Raw genomic sequence first — 23,542 nt, 5'->3', positions numbered from 1 at the left:
GATCCCCTTTGTAGTTTCCAAAAGGCCAGAGCTGGAATGAAGCGGTGGGTGAAGGCAAACGTACATCACCACGCAAAAGGCAAAGGTTTTAGCGAGGGAAAATTCCCAGCATGGGTCGGCAAGAGGCGGCACAGGGACGCCCATTCTCTCATGCAGAGAGGCACGCAAAACCACCTTGGGGCTGTATTTCAGGGGAAGGGTATTCCTTCTCTGGGAGTCTATCTTCCCACAGGGCAAGCCAACACCAGCCTTGCATACAGAGGATCAAGTCAGGGCTTAAACACCTGCTGTCAGGGGAGCCTTCTGAGAACACGGGCTACCAGCACCTGTGACCTTGCGGGAAGCTGGATTTGGACTGTGGGGGAGAGCAGCTTCCAGGAAGCTGGATTTGGGCCCAGTCCTTCCCTCTAGCTGGTTATCAGGCAACTTGACACGGTCCCTGGAGTCATGGGGCAATCTCGTCTCTTCCTCCACACTCCTGTTTATGATCTTTCAAAGGCTCCCTAAAGTCCAACCTCTAATGTGGCACCATAGGTCCTCCTTGACAGTATCTCCAGTTTCATCTCTCTGCCTTAAATTCTATGGCCTAGCCTAGTGAACTCCCGGAAGTTTCCCGAATGTACTTTCCCATGCCTAGATCAATGACCTCAGTCCCTTTTCTCCTGGCTAGTTCCTCCAACCTGTCCTCCGTCTTAGGTTAAGATTTCACTGCACCTGAGCAGCCCTTTACTGACTCACCACCCGATTTAGACTGTCTCTCCTTTGTGCTGCCACCTCACCCTGAGCATTAGTACTTACCGTACCATATACTGGAACTGCCCATTGCCTCATCCAGCTCGCCCACTTGACACCGAGCTTCTCGAAGGTCTGAAATATTATCTTTATATCCCCAAGAAGCTTTTGAAGTGCCTGCTATATAGTGTACGTTCAGTAATTATTTAATGAGAACCAGAGGAAATCAGGTGAGTGGTTCGTTAGCACTTACTCTGCAGCTTTCTCCATCTAAAACACGACTTATCTTATTCATGCCTACACAACTCTGGAGCTAGGATACCTTAGCAACCATTTACGTAACCGACGAGGAAACCGAAACCTGGAGAGGTGAAATGACTTATCCAGTTATCACAGAGCTATGCCCTAGTCAAGTGTGGAATCTACCTCCTGATTCCCCCTTTTCCATGGCGTAATTCCTTATGTCCCTTCCTATAGTGAAGTATCTATGTTGCACTTGAAACTTTTAATGATGTATATTCCTTCCGCACTAGTACTCTGTTCTTTGATGCAGTATCTTACAGGTTTTGATCTCCAGGAAAACCTGAGAAAGATGCCGTAGTATTTACCAAGGAATAACACCGGAATGTTTTTTCCTCTTAGCATAAGCCATCCAAGTTCTGTACGATACTGAATGATGATAATATACCCCAATTCCCAGGATTCCATGTAACCACGTTCTGTTGACACTTAATCTTCCTTCCAATTTTCAACCTACCCCTGTAATCAAGTGTATGGTATACAGAAATTGGTGGGAAGACCTTTAAGCACTCAATTTTGAAGCTTAGTCTTTTAATTATTTAGCAAGTGCAACCTGCAAAGACTTTTAGTGGTGCTCCCACTAACATAAAACTCCTTAGCATAAAAAAACGGGTTTCTCCCTGTCTCTTCATGGAAAGTTCTGAGAGAGAAATGGAAAGAAAATTTCTAAACAGCCCCCAATAAAATTTTTAAACAGCCCTAAATAAGCACATAGAGGAAAAGATGCTCAAGATTTAAATACTGGTAACCATCAAGCCTTCTGAGCAATCAGGACTAGCACCCGGTAATGGCTATTTCAGAGGAACCGGTTATCGGAGGCATCAGAGGGTCATGAGGGAAAGATGCTATTTATGCCCAGGAAACAAACTGGCTCAATAGGGACCAAATCAGTGTATTGACTCTTAAGACTCTATACTCCTAACCAGCAGGAGCTGTAAGATCATGATCATGAGAGAAATGCCTGGGTGAGCCAAGGTGAGCCTCAAGTTCACTGCTGCCAACAGGCTGTTCATGCGTAGCACTGAAAACTACCGTAAAACCAACCAAGTTACTTGAGGATCATTTCTACCTACCACCTCTAATGGACTGTGCTCAGCTCTTTGGCCTCAGGAAGAGCACAGAACTAGGCAGAATGCGTAGCAGAGAACCAAAAAAGTTACCAACATGAAAAACTAGAAAAGCAGAAAAAGATGGATTTTTCTGAGAAAAACAAAAAACATACCCATCAACATACAGGAGACTTTCCAGCATCACTGGATCATTTTGGATTCTAACACTGGGTAGAACTTGGACACTGTCACCTCTCCATTTCTATCGTTTTTTTCTAGGCTGTGCCAGAGTTCCTTGAAGTGACCACAATAGCCAATTCAGGTGCATTCTACCTACAAACCTGTCATTTATTTTATTACTGAGATACTGACATCAGAAGTGTTTTTTTCTGTAAGTACACAGACACATTTACTATTTTCCAAACAGCAGGGGATGTTCATGTGCGCACAGACAGGAGTATGTGTTTAATACGGTTTAGTGGCATCCTATGTAATTAATGTGTTGAAATCTTTTAACGGGGAACATGGAGAATTTTTTTCAAATATCTAAGGTTTTGCTTTTTTAGGGTACAGAAAAGATTATTTGCAAGGCATATATGCTTTGCATGATAAATAACTTTCCCCCCACATATCATTAATTTTTGTTATATTTAGAAATTTAAGACCAGGAGCAAACATCTGTCAGACTAATTTTTTGCTTTTTCATAAGTGCAACTTTTTAATAAAAATTTACATCTAGATAAACAATCTTCAGACTTTTGAAACTTTAATAAGATTTTAAAAACATCATGACTTTGAACTGAAAAACATACACGTTTAGCACACAAATATTGTAATATGAATCAACTCCAACTCCATTTGAAAACATGGGAATCAAATTACAGTTTTAGAAGTTAGTAATTCACATTTAAGCAAGTTAGCGCCTTGCTGAATTCAGCCTTTGTAAAAAAGAGACTTAGTGCATATTGGAATGGCACAAAGTGCTTTTGTACCATTTTGTTGATTTTTTCACCTTATTAAACAAGATCAAGTTCTTGAAAGTTGGTAGATAACGGCTAACTTCCTACGACATGTGAAATTTCCAATGGTAACAGTTACATTTTGTAACAGAACATTTTCTATAGATTTCTTTTCCTATCTTAAAATTTTAAAAGCAATCATTTGTAAGGATTGCATCAACATCAATTTAGCAGAGGAAGATCAAACTTTATTGAAACTGCTTGCATACAAAATATATTGCACTATAACCAAACAAATGTCAACATAAAATCCAATCTGTTGTCGCTAATATGTACAGAGAATATTGCCCAAGAGCAGTTACATTACAAGGTCATTCTACCTTGGTTAATTATCTACAGTATTTTAAACCAAACAGCTTACAGATGATGTGTGCAAGGTACCAATTTCTGTTTTCAAATACTATACATTCCCAGAATAAATAACTAGAAATCAACATTAATGTTTGGCAATACTTTCAAAAGACTTTTTAATATTCTTGAAATCATGTGCAGTTTGTTGCCATTTTTATACGCTTATTTGTATGCAAGGAAAAGTAACTGTAAAATGAAAATTCAAAGAAACAAACTCACAAGATACATCAGAGGCAGAACTTGGGTTCGTACGGCTCTGTACAGATTCAGTGGTCCCCCTACTCGGAGTTATTTTTTAAGAAAAATATAACATCTCAGAGTGAAGGTCCTTCACATATTTTTCCTCAGTAAATTTCATTCATTAAAAAAAAAAAGACAAAACCAAAACCCAACATGTCAAAAAACAAAAGAAAAAAAAAGTAGTATTTGTTAACCAATCCTAGTCTGCTTTCCAATTCTGCTTATACATTAGACCTTAAATTTATAGTTTATAAAACATTTAACCTGCTTCAAATGTTTCTTAGACAAAGTACCTGTACTTCACAGGATTATTATGCACACGTGGAAATGACCTTCCTATCTCCCCGAAATAAGCCTGAAACTAAAATATGAAAAACTTCACGAAACTTGGGGAGGACAAAATAAAAAAGGCTCTAAGTTAAAATTGGTCATCAGGCCAAAGAGCAGGCATATCCTTCTAACTCGACCAGGAAGGTTTGTTCCTAGCTGAAAACGTTTCAGCCTCTCTCAAATGAAAAGATAGTTATTTCTTCTCCTGTCTATACAGAAACATTACACATCCCTCTCAATAACACTATTTGTCAAACTTCAGTGCAACAAAACAAAAACAAAAACAAGTCCTATTCTTTACTGCCTAACCTGATGTTTATGTAAGGAAAAAATATGGAAAGCATGCATTCCTCTATGAAGTACTAATGTTTGACAGGGTTTGCTACATCTTTAACATTTAGTGTTTCCAACTTATCTTCCCTGAACTCTGCATCCAAATATAATATTCCTACCTGCCAAGATATAAAAAAGGCACAGATCATACAACTTTTTTTTTTTTGCTAATGAAAATGACAAACGTCACATCACACACATCTCAGGGTCCACTAAAATACTGGAAAAGTGGACCAAAACATAAACTGACACAGGACGTGAAATGACACAGTATTTTATAGACTTTTACATGATACTGAAAACAGAAGTCTAACATGATTACCGTAAGTGCTATTTATTCAGAAAAACTGAAATATACCGGTGAGTTATCACCCAGTGCAGGAAAATGGTCCAAATTAACAAAGACATCACTGCTCAGTACTTTAAAAAATAAACCAAACTAAAATCCTTTCCTGAAGTGCTAAGTATACTTAAAAGTAATGTTTCAAAATTTCAAGATCTTTTTGTGCAAATCTGAAAATTGTTGCTTATGGTCAATACCAAAGAAAAAAAAATTTCTTAACAGAATTTGTGTTCATTTCATGCCCTGTGCCATCTTGCCTACTATTTGTCTTTGGCCTAACAAAGTTTTCTAATATGGAATAAGAATTATGGAAATGGTATAGGAAATATAACTTCAGAATTATGCAGTTTAGGGTACTCCATTCACAAGTGGTTGCTGACCATCCACGCTGTCTGGCTTTTCCTTCTTCTGGTTACGATCTTTACCCGTGCGCAGCCGATTACCTTCACTGGAGGTATTCTGTAATGTTTTAGTGTGGACACTCCTTTCATTATTGCAGTCAACTCTGATCTAAAACAAGTTATAGTTGTTATATACACAGACCATATCCTATTGTAATCTGTAATTGGCCTGACAAGAAATTTAAGCCTGAAGTGTAAATTCCACATGTTAAATGGGGAAATGGGGGTGAGAATAGAAAGAGTGCAAGAAATTAAGGTCAGGCAAGATCTTTATTTGGTTTGATTTTAAAACACTCTTCTTCAACTGGAGCACACTGGTCATCTCACTGCGTCCAAAGTTAGACAAAAACTCACAATCCTACCGTGTCTTCTTCTAAGCAGAATAAAACAGTGAGAAACAAATATTTACAATGAATTGCTATTATTCTGATTACAAGATATACATGATTATAATACTAGAATTCAAAAGAATGGGTTATTCTTCAAAGACTGTTAAACCAAAGAGGAGAGACATAATGTCTTCCTATTCCAACCTTACCAGGATAAGAACTCAACCAACTCACTTATTAACTAGCCTTCAGTTGACAGCTTTGTATCTATCATGGGTATGATTAAGTATCTCTATAAAGAGAGCTCCCAATGTCTCCCAGCAGAAAATAAGTGTTAGTTTCTAGTAGCTCGCATTTCAGTAAGGCAAGTCGGATGATCATACAACTTGAACTCTCAAGAATAAGGATGGTAGAGGGAAATCTGAAGAAACTAACGTGTGGAAAGGCTGGAATCCCAGGAAGAGTGTAAAGATGAATGCAATTTATAAAAAATTCTTAAGATTTATACAACATTTTAAGTGCCAACACCGAACACTTAAACACTGCTAACAGAATTCCAGATGCTGTACAAAAGAAAAATAACACTGACCAATGGGCCTAACACAACTACAAATATTGATCTGCTTCAAGTACAAATGCTATGTATATCCCAAAATGGTTCACTGTAATTTCAAAGTGTATTTAAGTGTTGGGTCTGGGTGCGTCTTACAAATGTTTGGTTGTCAAGGGTTCAGTGCTTTGATTCAGATCTATTTTCATACTTACATAGAACACACCACCTTTTTATTTGGTATTCCATTTTAATTATAAATATGTATCTTTTTAACCAATGCGATTAGATTGCCAAGTTCATCAAACATGTCAGTTTAAGTGGGGAATTATAAAACTGGGAGATAAATGCCTCACATCTTTGTAAAGCACATGTATGTAGATTATTTCATCAATCTCTTTATCTAAGTCTAATGTCTTTTCTATGCTGGTCCTTAAGAACCCGCCAGTAGTTAACACCTACTTACAAGTGCTAGGGATTCTAAGGAATATTCTGTCATGAAGTTTCTGCTCTAAAGAAGTATCTCTCACAAATCTTGGATGTTGGTTCCAAACCACTCCATAGCCAAGAAGGAAGCCTGAATACTTGTATTAAGAATTAAAAGTTAAAGAAGAAGAGAACATGGATTCTGGGAATCAGTCACCAGGGTTCCAACATCACTCCACCATATGCTAACTATGTGACTACATAGTCAAAGGACTATGGACAAAAGACTGAATGTTTCTAAGCTTCAGTTTACTCATCTATGAAACAGAACAGTAAAACTACTTACCTTGGGGTTACTGGAGGAGTAAATGACATAACACATACACAAAGTACTTAGCGAAGGTACCTGGACATACTCAGGTGTAATTTTAAAAATGATTTAACAATGGGTTCAGCACAGGTGATGACCAATTGAGAACAGAGGCTGGCTGTAAACAAGCAGCTGACTGACTCAGCATGTACTAGCTGAGTTTCATCAGTCCTGCCTATCACGATTACTACCCATGAGATAGACACCTTCTTTTCCTTACTTTCCACTCAAAGAGGACACCCCATCCCTGCAACTCAGGGGAGGAGGGCCCCACAGGGCCTACTCAGATCATTCTCACAGTACATTCCAGAATGTTCTCTTTCTTGGGGAATCGGGGGCAACCACCAATGTGGTACCAAAGTCATAATGTGACTGTCGAAGTCTTCACATATACTCAGACTGCATATTCTCTATAGAAATCTTCCTTGTATACTTGTTACAAAGGACTAAGATTGCCCACAATTGTAACGTTGAAAGGAACATATTTCACATATACCAAATTCAGAACCTTTGAACATGTTTTAAAATAAAGTAAAATAAACTCATAAATCTCAAAGTACCGTAATTCAAACAACTGAGATAAAAAGAGGCACAGAGGTTTACCTGGAGGGATCCATCTGCTGTTCTTCCTTTAGCCTCTCTTGGATTACGTGGACGGTTATCTGTTCGGGAGTGATCATCATTCCCTACAAGGACATTTTCACAAAGTTCAACAGTCACTGATTCTGACAGGCTTAGTGGAAGTTCTTTATTCCCACATCCTCAATCTATTTAGACCAACCACAGAATCTAATATATAATCAACAACCTAGTGATTCCAGTTACATAATGGTTAATAATCTAGCATGCTACAAGAAGGCATTACAATTCTGCATCAACTGTGTTACAGATCAACCTGAGCTAATGATCAGATGTCATGGTTAGAATCCCCAAAGCAGCTGAACTGGTTATCAGTGTTCATTCATATCTTCTACATGAACCATAAGGAAGGGTGTCTAATATCCTGTTAACCACTGTACGAATGAAAGGCTGAGCCTTTCCCACGGTGACCAGTTTAAAACAGAAGAAACAGGGTCTTGGTAATACAGCACTGAATCACCAAGATTTTTCACAGAACTTCAGACAGTTGTTACAACTCACCTTTATTCCTGAATAAATGAAAACCTCTGTACCTTTGAAGCCGCCTCCACGTCCTCTTCCTCCCTGGCCTCTTCCTCCCCCGCCACGCCGTCGTCCGTCTCCTCTGCGCAGGAAGTTCTCCCTCTCTTCCTCTGTTGGAGCTAATGACCAATCACTGAGTTCATCTCTGTGGTCAGATTCTGTTTCAGAAGCATTTGATGCTTCAGAATTAGTTCCTATCGAGAGTTAAAAGTTATATACCATTGTCCGACTTAAAAAAAAAGTTAGGTTAACAGAAGCTTCCAGAGACGTTTCAGGGGTAATCCAATACTCTTCCCAATTTATAAGCCCACCGAAAAGTATTATTACTTTCCATTTTGTAAAACAAATTATCTTAAATTCAAAATAAAGGGTTTCAGAATATTTGAGGTAATTTTGGTTTTAAACATTTTTGGTTATCATTAAAACAACACAAGGTATTTCAGCAGCCATCTAAGTTCTACCCTGAGTGCGCCACGTCACTAAACAGCTGTGCTCCTTTACACATCTGCGCCCTCTGAGGGAAAGCTGTCTACAACAGTTACATACTGTTCCTTGATAAGCAAAACCTCTATAAAGAGAGTTCCTTTTAACAAGGCTTGGCCCAGGGACAGAGGGGATTGCACACATTTTGGTCACCTCTGAGAGGGTGGCAAAGAAGGCCACCATGGCAACTGTCTCAGGGCAGGATCTCTTGTGGGATGAGGGACTGGACCCAGCTGAAGGGGTATGTGCGTGCCTGATGCTTGCTCCATAACCTTCCCTCCCACTCCTGTTGGAATAACTGATCATTAATACAGGAATTATTATAAGAAACTCGTTATGCCTGAGGGGGTGGGTTAATGACAAAGGGGATGGGAGTGGGGAAAAAAAAAGAGTTCCATGGTGAGGTGGGACTTCACCAGCAAAAAGAACAGACTGTTGGGAGGGGTGAGGGGTGAGGTTCAAGGTTGGCCTTAGGAGTAGGTGTGTCTCTCCCCCACTCCAGAACATCAACTCTACTACCTCTCTCTTCCTCTGTTGGAGCTAATGACCAATTATAGCTTCACCATTATAGCTTCATTCCTGTGGATCTTGAAGGCTTTTCCATCTTTAAAGAGTTCCTTTTTGAAATGCAAATATTTGTGAGATGGATTATACCTTATACCATCATTAGCAAGTTACATAGTAGATACACAGTTGAGCAAGAAAGACAGTGGGTACTGGCAGGTGGGGATAGCGTTCAGTGAAAGGTAGTGGGAGAGAAGAAAGCAGCACTGACAGAACAGCTGGGAAGGCAAAGAGAAACTTCGCCTACTTCTTGACTGTGCCTAGGGCTGACTTTGGCCATGCCACTCAAAATCACCTTATGAGCCACAGAATGCAGACCCCTGATTTACACAGTCCATCCAGCAAGTATGACCAGCACATGTCTGACAAAAAATGAGCCATAGTACACAAATAAAAAGGTTCTGGCTATACAGTAGGAAAATCAGGAAAGGCCTTAAGAAAGTCATCAACACACAAAGGCTTAAGCAGATTTACCCCCAGCCAGAATGTGGACAGAACTCACACCTGCCCTGTGAACTCTATGTGTTATGATTAGGTTTTTACTCTATATGTCTCTTGCAACACAATTTGACCCACTGTGAATTGGAAACCATGTAGTGAGAAATTGTTATAATGGGGTTCTAATGAATATTAGAGATTAGCAGCTATTAAGTCTAGGAACAGATAAAGTTACTGAGTAAAATGCTTAGTTTGTACCTGAAGTATATCCAGGACCGCGTCTGCCGTGCCCCCTATTTCTGTAAGGTCTACTACCTCGACCCATTCCTTGACCATCATCAGTCACATAGCCTTTTTCCTTATCTGTACGATTTGGTGGTGGTCTAGAACTAGCTCCAATCTGTCGCAACTGCTCATCAATTTGTAATCTCTCCAAACGCAACTGGTCTACTTCCTATTTAAAATATACAAGATAACAGTAAAAATAATTTGACATTTTACTTAATAATACCTTTCTCCTTTTCATCAGATAAAAAGTATACTGGAAATATTTCAATTTCAGTTCTAAATTTACAGTAAACACTGTTACACAGAATCATCAGGAAATTGAATGGTCTCCTTAAAAAGAAAATTACTATAGATAACAGATTATTGATGTCCAGAATTAGAGATATAACAAAAATACTCAGCATTAAAATGATACTGAATAGAATTTAAAGTTGTTTGACCTGGTACTATTATCCAATAGAATCTGCTAAGGCACAGACATACTCATTTTGGGACTTCTTGATGATAGGATATTGAATAAAACAACTCTAAAATGTATGAATACAGATAAACGACATTTAAGGTTTACCAGCTGACCTTAAAAATCACACAGTGTAAATAATCTTAACTGAAACAGATTTGCCAGTTAGTATCTTAATTTACAAAGCATTGAGTTTGGGCCATCTTCTGTTTTCAAAGAACATACATATACTACAGCAGGTCTTTGGATATGATTATACAATGAAGGAACAACTATTTTTAACAAACTGAAAATGCTCATATTCTTTATATGGCAGGGGACTATTTAATAGCTGACCAAAAAAGTTAGGTCCTCCATCACGCCTTGAAAACCTCTTACAGACTACAACTCTGCTAGAACAAGTATGACAAACAGTATAAATTCAGTTGATCAAAAATACACCTGGGGTCCACTGAGAGACCCTTACACACAGTGCTTCCAATATGTTGGGTTCTGTCAAATCCAGATGAAGCCTCAATTCTAACCCTTGTCCTTGCAAAGGACCCACAGACATCTCATTTACTGGCTAGAGGGAAGTGGATCCATAACTACAGTAGTACTGGGTGTCTCAGTCAAGCAGAGGCCATCATAGGGACTGTCTACATGAACAGTCATGGAGAAGTCCCTGCAAAGCTAAGTTCCTAAAATCTTGGTCGTGGCAGCTTCTGGAAGAGAAAGGGCAGGTAAGGATCTAGATGAGTTTCATCAGTGCTCTGAGGCAAAATTTCTGTTTTACAAAGGACTTGAGCAAAGGAGAGCCTGTAGCTAAGTGAGTGGATTATGCCAAAAGTACAGTTATAGCTCATGGAACGGGTATGTCTTGCAAAACAGAATGGTAGTCCAGGTTCTCCCTGTGGGGCAAAGCAGTCTCCTTTTGGTGAGAGATGCCAGGCCCAATCAAGGGAAGATCTGGTGATGGAAAGAATGGCAACAGGACAGCTACTGATGACCAAAAAAGATACTCAAATGTGAAGAATAAATCAAAAGGTCTAAGAGAGAACATTAGTCAAAAGAACAAGGGACTGATACAGTGCAATCCTAACTCTCCAGGATGGTCTTCATAATTATCTAAGCAAAAAATATGGAGAAAAACACATACGAAAGATAGCACATAAAACACATTTTAAAAACAAAGACAAATAAGCAAATCAATGGGGTATCCTACCAATGCGAACCTTGCTGGATGAAACCTTCACACTTGCAAAGACTAACTGAGCACCACAAGAATGAATGAAATGCCTAGCTATTGTACTTTTCTTTCTTATTTGTATACAAGTAGAAATTGTTCAATTTTATTTATTTCAGCAAAAAATTAAGATAGCATCATAAATAAATAAAGTTGGACTATTTTTCAAATACTGTTTAGTGCCAGTTACATTATAATCTTGATACATATGTATATAAAGAAGAAATTATAAAAGTGACAAGGATAAGATTCCATTTCATTGAACTATAGAACATTTTGGCCAAAGGGAATTTTCAAAAGCATCCAGTCTAGGGAAGTGACTTGCCTAAAGTCACATAGCCAGTTCCTGGCAGAAGAGAGACTAGAAGCAAACTGCTGGATTGCCAATCCAGTGCTATTCCCACTGTACTTTGTAGCCTCCTGGTTCCTGCTTTCCAGCTTGCAATCTAGAGGAGGCATAACCACACAAACACTGGCTAAAATGAGCATTTATAAGAAGACACAAATTGTTTCTATTTTCTACCACAGAGTATAGAGAAAAATATGAAGGGTAAACATTTAAACAGAGGACTTCATGAAACGCTGGGATTTCCTTGACAAATGACAAAAGAGAGACAACAAAGGCAAGTGTTACAGATACAAAATTTGGCCTGGAAAAAACTCACAAAGGCTAGAAAGGATCAACTGGATGACAAGGCTATGTAAAGGATTACCTAAATTGAGTGTAAGGCTTCAGAAGAATACTGGGAAATGAGGGAATTTACTGAGAACTGGAATATTGGTCCTTAAATTTATAATGATGAAAAACTGACTTGAGTTTTCAGAAGGAATATAGTAAGCTAAACAAAGTATTTTCTTTATTATCTTTTATAGGTCTTTCATTGTAACATACAGAATGAATCTTAACTGCTGACAGATTTATTATGGAGTTTTTATATTTTAGTGCAAAAGGATTAGAAGTTAAGGTTCTTCCTATTCTCACCTTTAAATAGTTCAGGTGATAATCCAAAAGAACAGTGGCATTAGCGATGCTGTCCTTTGTTCCCACAAAAACAAATGGTACCATACCCTGAAAAAGAAATGGTAACAATGATTCTATAAAATTAATGAGGGATTAATGCGAAAAAATGCAAATAATGACTAAATCTCTAGCTCAGGGTCTGACAAACAGTAGATACACAAATGTTTGCTGAAAATATAAATCAATACACGAAAACAACAATAGTTGGTATATTTTGTACATTTACTGTGAATAAGGACAGATCAATATAACAACCCCTTAAATGCATCATGTTATGTTTTAAACACTACTATTAAATGTTGGCAAAGTCACAGATTATGTAATTCAAAATTATACAAGCTTTAACATGAGATGTACAAACAAAATTAATACGTTCAAATACTCTAAATCATTTACTACAGGTTTTATCTAGATCAAATTCTTTAAAAAGTAATTCAAAATTAGATACTAGGGTACAAGAGTGACAACTAAAATCAATTTTGCTAACCAAGTCAACAGAATACAAACAAAATACAAACAAAAAGAACTAGGATAAATTAAAATGCATTCAGTAGTCTGACAAGAAAAAAAAAACAGGCACATCCATAAGTATAAAATTTAGCATTTCAATACATTTCAATAATGTATTCTGAAAATTACAAAAGGCTGAATCATAAGAAAAGTTCGATCTTCTCTCTGTGGTACTATTTTATTATATTAAAATACTAAAAATATATACTTCTAGCCCATCACCATAAATGAGGAAAAAACTTTATCTAGTCACAAGTTACAGGGAAGCCTAGGCCAGCTGTACAAACTAATAGCTGGCAATTATGACATCAAAGTTGAGCACAGTTCAATATCTTGCTACTGAAAGAATACACATGTACACATGGTTACTGATATTCACAAGTGACTAAAGAAAAGCGTACAATGGCTTTGAGGTGGAAACACAATTTTCTAGGCAAAGCTTCTAGGTGTGAAAAGCCAAGATGCTGTCCCTTTAGCAAGTATCATTTTATTAAAAAGAGCATTCATCTGATCGGTGTGGCTACTGCTGGGCTGCTTTGTTTGCTTGCATTCAGTACACAGCATCTAAAATGTATCTGTGGCTAGAGTAGGCTTTTTCTTTTTCCTTCCACGTGAACGTGGCTATTGATGGGGAACAAAACTGAACAATTAAGAATACTACTTGCAGACTGACCTTCATCTGGTAGGCAAGGCACTGCTTCCTAGTAACAGTGATCACCTGAAAACCAGCTGCCACTGAAAATCCGTGGGCTTCATAAGGACTTTTTTTTGCATTGCATAATATATGAACTACAGAAATAATCAGGTCTGCGAATCAGATCTCTTCTTCTCAAAACATTTTTGACTGTTGAGTTTTTTCCCCAACTGGCTTTGTTACAAAGCAGTTAACCATATTATTCTCAAAAATATCATATGATGAAATGCTGCACCCTTCCTTCTGGATCATACAGTACAAAATAAGCTTTAAAACCCTATGTCACAGATTCAGTTTGATTGACTTCGGAGTAAATAACTTTAAAACATCTTCTCTTTCAATGTGTCCACTTGCAGTTATATTTCTCTTTATAAAACGGCATTTTTGCTTTTAATCTCTTGTGAGTCATAACATTTTTCCCATAAATAATTCTCACAGGCCAAGCAGGAGGCCCTGGCCTCAAGGAACTCACAACGTGGCTGAAAAGATCAAAACTAATGGCTACGCAGTAAGTGCTACCATAGGGGTGAGCATATTGGAGCATGGAATGGGGAAAGGCTCTTGAGCCAGTCAGGGGGAGGGGATCTGAGGCAAGTACACAAGGAAAGCACAAGGAGTAAGGTCAAAGCAAGGTGGCAAGTTGGAGGAAGCAAGAGCGCTCCAGGCGGAGGAAACACATGCACATGTCTAGAAGCAACAGAGTATAACATGTTCAGAGAACTCTGCTTCAGTACGGCTCAAGCCTCTCTAGAATGAAAGGAAGAGGACTGGTAAGAGATGATAGGTGACGGTGAAAGAAAGGCCTCATAGGCAACAGGAAGGCATCTGAGCTTTCTCCAAGGGCAATGGATCCACATACCCACAAAACACTCCCCCACCATCCCCCAACCCTGATGGTCATGTGTAGTCCTTCTTAACAAGGGGAATAAACATTAAAATATAAAATTCAAATGTACTTTTCAAGGAATGTTCTCCTACCTGCCAAACCTTGAGTTCAGGTTTCTGGGATTCCCCTGCTACAAGTGATGAAACCACTAACAGCTAAAGCAGCATAAGGAACGCAAGTGATGTTGTTAATTGCAACAAGTGACACCGAGAAGCCTGAACGCAGGACTGTCACTGCAGGGCTTCTAACCCACTGCTAAACAGTTAGGTTCGGTCAAATATTGAAAACCAGTTTCTAAAATATGGCTTTACATAGTAACTAATGCATCTAACAGAAGGCATATTTTGGGCTATTACAACCTGCAAAATTTCAAGAGAGACAGCATGAAAAAATGAAAGTCCACCCTTGAAAGAAGACTGTGACCATTAAATGCAACCCTGTAGTTTATGTTTACAGCATAAGTTCTGTCACTGTGAATAAGCTGAAAAGTAGGCAGCACTTTGGTTTGTAATATCTCATAAGCTGGCAATCAGATTTGAAAAAAACACAACATGAGTAGCCTATAAGCCTAACCAGAGAGAACACCCGAAACACCAATTGTGACATCTGGGTTGAAGAAATTACTTTTAGCATAATTCAAAGTGACAAATATTTCTTACCCTCTGCACTTTTGTACTGTTAGGCTGAGAAAAATGAGTGCTGTTTTCCTTTATATCTATATGTTTTTTTTCTTCCGAGGGAGTAGGTCCAACTCTTGAGTTACTGGAAGGTAGGGAATTTGGTGGCATAATTTCCTTGGTAAAAAAAACACAAGAGAAAAACAGACCAACTTTTAAGACTTTATTTAGCTTATTATAACGTTTTGGTAAACAAAATTACAGAATGCAAAAATTACGCAGTAAAATCTCCAAAGTATTTAAGTTCAGCAAAAAGAATCTTTCCCAAAAGGAGGTTGGTTAGACAATATGTGAAAATTATGGCAATTTGGGGGGATTTTATTTTAAACCCTACCATTCTACAGAAGAGCAGGTCCTTACCTCCCCAACTCCATACAAATACTTTAAAAGTTGCTACCACACTCATGAATATAAAAGTGAGCATTATAAAATTTAAAGATTGGGAAGAGATGTTATGCCCAGATAAAAATTTACAACACACAAAATAAACACACATACACTTAAACTAAAAAAGCCAAAGGATGAAAGCCAGACAACCTAACCAGTAACCCAATTTTTGCTGTGTCAGCAACATTAAGTAATATTTGAAAAGTGCTTTACACTTTTCTATATTTATGACTCCCCATTTTAAAGACTGAGAACAAGCGTTAAAGGAGTTAAAAAGTGACTAATCCAAAGTCACAGCACTGGAGACTAGACAGAGGCCATTATCTACAACTATACCGTTAACTGGCATGCCTCCTAATCAGAATTTTTACATTCACATTATGTGTGTATTACAGAGGCCTATAAATTAATGTCAAATAAAACAATAAAAAATGTTTACTTTTATTAGACAAACTAGAAACAAATACACCAGAACATACCTCTTCTTGTGGAACATTTTTCTCATTTTCGGCCTCAATTCTCACCCTCACAACTCCTGACTTGTCCACAATCTCCTGAATCAGTTTTCCATTTTTGCCTATTACCTTGCCTAAGTTAAGAAATGAATAATTCATGTTTGGTTTTAAAAACACATGCCCCAAACCGGTAAGCACACCCCACTGTAAACTATCACCTTATTTTACATATATATGCACACACATAATTATAAAATCTCAACACCAAAACAGAGACTCTTTTCAAAAAGACAAACTGGCTTTCCGAGTTAGTAGGTGGTCATCTGTAATCTCTTTTGGTCAGGTATTAGAGTGGATGAATACTCAACTGATTGGGTAATTTTGAATTTTTAAGGCAGTTCAAAGACAGGCTCTTATTTTGCACAAAAGGGTATACTTTGAACTTGCTGGTACAGTGGTGCGTATCACTCTTTCGGCAAAATTCTATGAAAAGAATTAAGGAAAAGGAAAGACAACAGAAAATACACTTGCTTATTTATTCGACAACTTCAATTCTACCTGTACCTGATTTAAATCTGCTTCTTTGCCCACAGTAAATATTTCTAGAATTTTATGTGGCACATTTATAAAAGATATTCTAAGTTTAAGAGTGGCCTAAACAGCCATACACCCATCTAAAAGATGTGTACATTCTTCAGGCCAGTGTGTTAGCAATATTGCTCCTGTGCACTACCCACAAATTCTATCAGTATATCAAAGGGGGAAGGATTAGCTACAGAGTGAAAGATTAAGAAATCACATTTTAAGATAACTCAAAACCACAACAAAAAAGCTTAAAACCAGTTCAAGGTTAAGTATTATTCAATAACATCCGTTAAAACGCCAAAGACTTCAAATACCAGTAATGAATAGGCAGTCGATTCTTTCCCTCATTTTATAAAATTCAATCACATACTTAACTGGGAAATGACTGCTGTCACAGCCACCATCACCCATTAGTGTAAAGCATCACATTACAAATGTAAGAACTACCGATTCTAGAAATCTACATGTGAATTACATCTGATTCCAAAGGCTCTCCCAAGGTACCCAAAAGCACCTTTGCACTGGCCACATGCATCATGTACTTGCCACATCATCATCAACTCATCTAAGGCAGGAATGGGGAAAAAACTGGAAGCCAAACCTAGATAAGAACCCAGGGAAAGCCTTCTTACAACAGGATCTGGTGGTTCTTCTCATCAGCATAGCCTTGGTACTCTTGCTGTGTGCGGCAGCCTCACTCACCCCCATAACCTCTTTCGACTGGTCAGTGGTCAGGGAACAGAACTGACACCACTAAATCAGGACTCCTGATCTAGGTCCTTTCGTCAATTAGTTCTGCTCTTCTCTTCAAATGAAAAGGGGCTGGGGGAGGAGAGAAGTTACATGGAGTCTTCCCACAACTTATTTTTTATCTCTAACACTTATATTTTCATGAATTAATGCTGATTTTAAAAAAGGTCTCAACGAATCAGCAAAAAGAAAAATGAGATTTTGGCACACGTTTAACTTATGTTTAACACGTTTAACTTAACTATCCTAAGTAGTGTGTGTTAACTATAGATGATTGAATAATTAAACCAACTCAATACCAAAGTGGGTGAAAAACAAGCAAATTTTTAGATAAGAAAAATAAATCAGTGTACATACTTGTGAACGTGAATCTCTCACAAAGAGATCTTGTGAAAAATAACGAGATCATAAAACATATTTTGGGACTCAAACTCACATAATACTGATTAGACATCTCCCTAAAGATCTGCCTTGCCAAACCATCTTACACAAAAACACTTTCCCGGGCCAGCCCGGTGGCGCAGCGGTTAAGTGTGCCTGTTCCACTTTGGCGGCCCCGGGTTAGCCGGTTCAGATCCCGAGCGCGGACGTGGCAGCACTCGGCAAGCCATGCTGTGGTAGGCGTCCCACATAGAAAGTAGAGGAAGATGGGCACAGATGTTAGCTCAGGGCCAGTCTTCCTCAAAAAACAAACAAACAAAAAACACTTTCCGAAAACTCCCAACATTCCCATTGTTAGAGCAGACAATCTCTAAAACAGAACTGTTTTACTTTAATAACTAGAAACAAAACAAAAATCAGGCTGATTGTACTTCAGCAGGCTTTCTGGTGAAAGGTCACTTCTGGGACCCTCTTGTCTCTAGGCAGGTTCACAGGCAGAATCTACTTTTCATAGCAAATAACCCAATTCTACATTACACAGCTATTTCCAAATGCCAACTGACATCTGACTATAACGTCCCTCAACTGAATTGGATGAAATTGTTTTGAAGAAGGGGAAGGAGGGAGAACTAAAATTTACCGAGTCCCCTCCTATGTCCAGAGCTTGGGTAATATCTGTATCTATCTGTATCTTTCTATTTAATTATCACGACAACCCTGTGAGGTGAACACTATCATCACATTTGTTTCAGGGTTGAGGAAAGTAAGACTAAGGAGAGCTAAGTGAGTTGCCCAAGGCCGAATACCTATTAGAAAGTGACGTAGGACTGAAATCTAGATCCAGTTCCAACATCCAAGAACTTTCCCCACCATCATGCCATCTCAGGAAGGAACGCCACTGAATCTGACACCTAAGTTTCTATTTGGTAATTTCTGAAAAAAGTGTCTATTGACTATATTTTATAAGAACTTCTAAATTTAAAATAACTTTTCTAACTATAAAATGAATTGCTTGACAAACTGTAAATAAGAGGGAAATAAATATCATTCATAATCCCACTTACCCTGAGGTAATCAGCATAGTGCTGTACATACATTCTCTATACATACAACTGGTATGCAAGTTACCTCAATAACATTAGTAGTGTTCTTTAGTTGTCTGCAGTATACATCAAGTGAATAATTCTACATTATTTCACTACTATTTATACTTTATCTTCAATCAAACTAATTTGCTTTGCGAGAAAAACATTATTCCAAGTATTTCCTAATGGCACAGAAAGATGTTTATAATTCTATGCTGACAAAAAGTACAGCAAAACAGGCTAAGCTGGACTGAAACTACGTGAACAAAATGCACAGAAAGTCCTTATTTTCTCTTTCTTTAAACTTTCCAAAGGGCGTGCATTACTTCTCATAATCAGTCATGACGTCAAGTTGAAAAAAAATAAAACGCATAGGAAGTATGTCCCAATTTCATTTATAAATTAAAAACATATGTAGCGTTCTTGACAAAACCGCACATTCCTTTAATATGTTCTACTAAAGACATCTGTCGCATGTGAGGGTACTGGTGAAGGGTTCCAAGGTATTCGCTGGTGTTCGTGGTGGTGATGGTCGTGAAACAGTACTCAAGTCAAAACGAAGAATTACTGTCGATGTTGCAGAAAGCCCCACAGACATTCAGTGTTACCTCTAGCTTTGGAACTTACTAGATTTAAGTAACTTACATTCAGATGTTCAACTCCAAGATAATTAAGAATGCTATCATTTTATAGATCCATTAGAGAGATCATATACTAATCTACTCCAAATTACAAGGTCCCCAAATGTCATTCATTTAAAAAAATATATATTTAATTTTGAAAAAAATATATTTAATTTTAAGATATATAAAATATACAGTAAAGAGGCTGCGCAAAATTTATCCTTCCAGGCACTAGTAGGTTTGAACTAGCAAAGCAGTATCATTTGCATACCTTCCGAATATGTAATCTTTGCGTATCACATTTACCAAATATTTTCTGTACACCATAGCAACACACCATATTTCAAAGATTAAGCTTCAATTAAATGGTCACTCGAGTGAGTGAAAATGGAATTCTACCAGCATAAATTGTTTACCTAACTTTTGTTTTTGTAGTGGATGTCAACAGCAATTTCTGACTCACCTACTAAGTTCCTTGGAACTTGTATGACATCTTCAGCAAATTCAAGGAAGCTTCTGGCCTTTTTCACTGCATCTTGATCCTAATAAAAAGGGGGAGGAGATTTAAGACAAAAGATGAGCCATCTGAAATACTGGTTTTATTTTAGGAAAAAAAACCTATTTAGTAAAATATTTACCTCTCCATAAATATGAAATGTGCAGGTGTCTTCATCTAGATCGATAGCTGTGACTCCTGGTACTTTTCTAGCTTGCTGAATATTAGCACCATGAGTACCAATCGCTAGACCCATCAGATCTTCTCGTACGATAAATTGTTCATGAAACCTTGAGGCAAGTTGCCTTGAACTCTGAAGAGAAATGCACATCTGATTAAAATTCTTTATCAACTATTAAGACAACTGTATTTAGGTCAGCCATGTAAATTATCTTGACCCTATTTATCAGGGGCCTATCAATTAGTTTCAGTCAGAAACTAACAGGTTTTAGAAAATACCTCCCAAGGCATAAGTACTTATTAGGTTACTGAAAGTCTATGTCATTTGATATATTTTTGTTAACAGGAAAGGGCTTGTTGACAATTTTCCAAGGTAACTTTTGAAAACCTATTTGCAAGGCTGCCTTAACCAATGACATCAACAATGTAACAATTAAGAAGCAGATCAAATGTTCCCAAATAAAAACCAGCTCACTGGGTCTGACAGACTCAATGTTATTTAAGTAAAAGTATTCTTAAATACCATCTTTACAGAAAATTGTATTCAGTTCATTTTTACGGTGTGTATATATATGTTTTTTTCTGGAAACAGTGCTAGTTATATAACTTATCACTAGATACTGTGGTCTAGACATCCCTCTGATGAAGTGATGACATTAAAACGACAGCCTCCCACCACATCCCCCAACCTAAGAAAAGGAATCATAAAAACTGTTGGTACAGTAAGTTAATTGAATGATTACAGAGTGTCAAAGATTTACAACTTATCTTACATATGTGCCTGCAACCTAAAATGAGATCAGAGTCTGTAAGACCTTGTGATCTGGATCCACAAGTATGATCAATTCTTTCAAATATTTGGTAATGACTGAACTAAGTTACACTAACACGCCAAACTTGTGGATAATTGCTCTCTTTAAATAGAATTATCAAAATTTAATGTTTAGTTCTAGCATGCCATTAATGAAAACCAAACATATTAGTGGCTCATGTTGAAAAATGGAAATTTCTTATCTGAATATGTGGATCTCTTTAATATTAGTAGTGAGGAAAGATAGGCATGCACACTAGTTTCTCATTATTCAACATATCTGATAATTTGAATGAATGAGTGTAACTACTGCAAACAATTTTTAAAGTATAATATCCTTTTTGTAGATTAGAGTAACAAAATGTATCAAATATTCCTAGGACTTTTCAAGAAGTCATGTTTTTTGAGTCCTGGTTCATTCACCTGGTTCATTCTTTTCATTGATAATTCACTGATAAATGGTAAGTCAAAGGTATGATAGATCATTTAAGAAGAATGAGATGTTTCAGAAGAGGCATATGAGCATATTTCCATAATACTCACAATGACAGTAAGGAGGCTGTTCTGGCCTAAAAGTTATGGAGAATAGCTAAAGAAACCACAAACTTGTGAACACAAGGACATCAAGGACGAATGAGAGCAAAAACTAATTTAAACAGACCTCTGTGGCCATAAGGAAAACAAAGAGCAAAAGGAGATATCAATGTCTCCTCCCCTGCTAAGAGTTCAGCAATCACACATCAAGTTAGAAGGTGGCAAGTTTCACAGAGTTTTACAAGAATAAAGACTTTACTACCTTCTCTGTTAAAATGCAGTTTGGAACTCTTTTTTTTCTTTACTATTTCAACTGCATGGTGTTTTCCCTCTAATGAAAGGAATAATGATAAGGAACTCTGGAATCTGACAGTAATATACTTGAGTTGGCACATTAAACTAAAATCCATTTAGTTTCTATGGTAATGGATGGAAGTACTAGATAGTTATCAATGAAAATAAATGTATGGTGATGGAAATTATTGGAGGATTAATAAAAGTAGATAAAATGCACCTTAAGAGACGAAATAGTAAGTTAGGGAAATAGCCTCTGGCAGGAATCTGAAGACAGGAGTTTTAAAGAGTGACAACCAATTAGAATGAAGAAGTTCTATACCCTTTTAAACAGAGATAAACATACATAATGAAAGGAATATGATTAGATATTTAAATACTCTCTAGTACTTTAATGATAACATGTTATATGGAAGAAGCATTGCCTCATTTTATTAGCAGCTTTGATGAACTTCTAGAAAAAGTGAGTTGACCAGAAGTTTCTTAATATACATAAACTGCTGCTTAATTCTGAAACCTCAGACAAAAAACTTTAGTATGATTATGCTTTGTATAATTTTTCAAAATACAGAATCTAAGGAATTGCTAAGAAATAGTAAATAAAGGACAAGCTGCCCATACTCAAGTTTTGTAACCGCACACATCATTTCTAGATAGCCGTACAAGCAGCACTAGGGAAAGCCTCATACCTCTAGTTGCTTACTGGCTTCTTCATTTCTCAGTATCAGAGACAGCTTAGTGCGCAGACTCCGAAAGTGCATGTCAATCAGCATGTGTGCTCGCTTTGAGGTGACTTCATTGATGGACTAAAGGATATAAATTCACACCATTATTATCAAAGCAAATGCCCCAAATGAAATACGACAAAATAGACAACTCAAAAACACTCACCAAAATGACAAGCTGATAATTTTCTGGATCATAAATTACAGAAAAGGCACCAACTGCCTTTTTAAAGTCCTTATGTGCCGACTCTTTGGCACACCTAGAAATAAACAGAATATGTATTGTGAAGTTAAGATGAATGATACCAACTACTGGCATAAATATACGCAGAGAGATCTGCACTTAGAAGAATTATGGATTTCTATTAAACTTGATTTATGCAAAATACGCTATATCCATTTAAAACTTTAGTTCCTTTGCTGTCTATCTCTAAAATACTTAGCCCAATCAAGAATTTGAGAGTACAGAGAAAGGAAAAAAAAGTTATGCTCTTGAGGGATTCCTGGTGGTCTTAGATCACATATTTAGCTGAGCTACTCTCCCCTGCAGGCTTTCTGATTTCAGTTACAAGTAAGACAAGTCAGTAATTTTCTTGCATCAACTGTTGAAAACTTTTGGGGATAGCTACAGGTTACCCGATTTTGTTTTGTTGTTTCTTTTCTAAAGAAAAACTGCTGACCAATTTAAGGGAGAGAAGAAGTATATGAATCAGAAGGCACAAAGATGTACACACATACACAATTCTACAATCAAAAAGCAGAATTTCTATGTATTCTGAACTGCAAGTTAATGTTTATCTAAAGTGACATTCCAAATCAACATTATTATATCCCCTGGATGAAATCTTCCAAAAGCAATCTCTTATCTAAAGTCTTTAAGCATTACTCCAGATTAAGGATTATACCACAGAGATGACCTTTTGAAGCTTCTTTAGCTCTTCTTACTACACATTTCTCTGAAAATATTAGTTAAAAGGGAAAAAAATCTGGAGAAATCTTCATTGTCTAGAATTTGATTTGTGACTTATGACAGAAAATCTTATTAATCACTTTCAA

General features: G+C 37.3%; 1 protein-coding gene across 15 annotated transcripts in view; it reads right to left on the bottom strand.

The window, feature by feature from the left end:
• Nucleotides 1–2,771: 2,771 nt before the first annotated feature.
• Nucleotides 2,772–23,542, bottom strand: part of FMR1 (fragile X messenger ribonucleoprotein 1) — a 37,745-nt gene continuing 16,974 nt past the window's right edge. For 2 of the 15 annotated variants that reach the window (XM_070605726.1, XM_070605736.1), the window contains 11 exons: nt 22,653–22,746; nt 22,451–22,567; nt 20,085–20,255; nt 19,910–19,988; nt 16,047–16,156; nt 15,163–15,297; nt 12,375–12,461; nt 9,678–9,873; nt 7,946–8,128; nt 7,377–7,459; nt 2,772–5,207 (listed from right to left, as the gene is read on the bottom strand). In XM_070605726.1, coding sequence (XP_070461827.1) covers nt 5,046–5,207; nt 7,377–7,459; nt 7,946–8,128; nt 9,678–9,873; nt 12,375–12,461; nt 15,163–15,297; nt 16,047–16,156; nt 19,910–19,988; nt 20,085–20,255; nt 22,451–22,567; nt 22,653–22,746 — 1,417 coding nt within the window. In that variant the 3' untranslated portion in view covers nt 2,772–5,045. Of the gene's footprint in view, nt 5,208–5,349; nt 5,472–7,376; nt 7,460–7,945; nt 8,129–8,690; nt 8,958–9,677; nt 9,874–12,374; nt 12,462–15,162; nt 15,298–16,046; nt 16,157–19,909; nt 19,989–20,084; nt 20,256–22,450; nt 22,568–22,652; nt 22,747–23,542 lie in introns of those variants that run through there. The other 13 variants (XM_070605728.1, XM_070605739.1, XM_070605727.1 and 10 more) reach the window with 9 other exon arrangements.

The sequence above is a fragment of the Equus przewalskii genome, chromosome X, assembly GCF_037783145.1.
Source record: "Equus przewalskii isolate Varuska chromosome X, EquPr2, whole genome shotgun sequence".
NCBI lineage: Eukaryota > Metazoa > Chordata > Mammalia > Perissodactyla > Equidae > Equus > Equus przewalskii.
The sequence above is the reverse complement of the archived record's forward strand: the minus strand, read 5'-3'. Positions and strand labels throughout refer to the sequence as shown.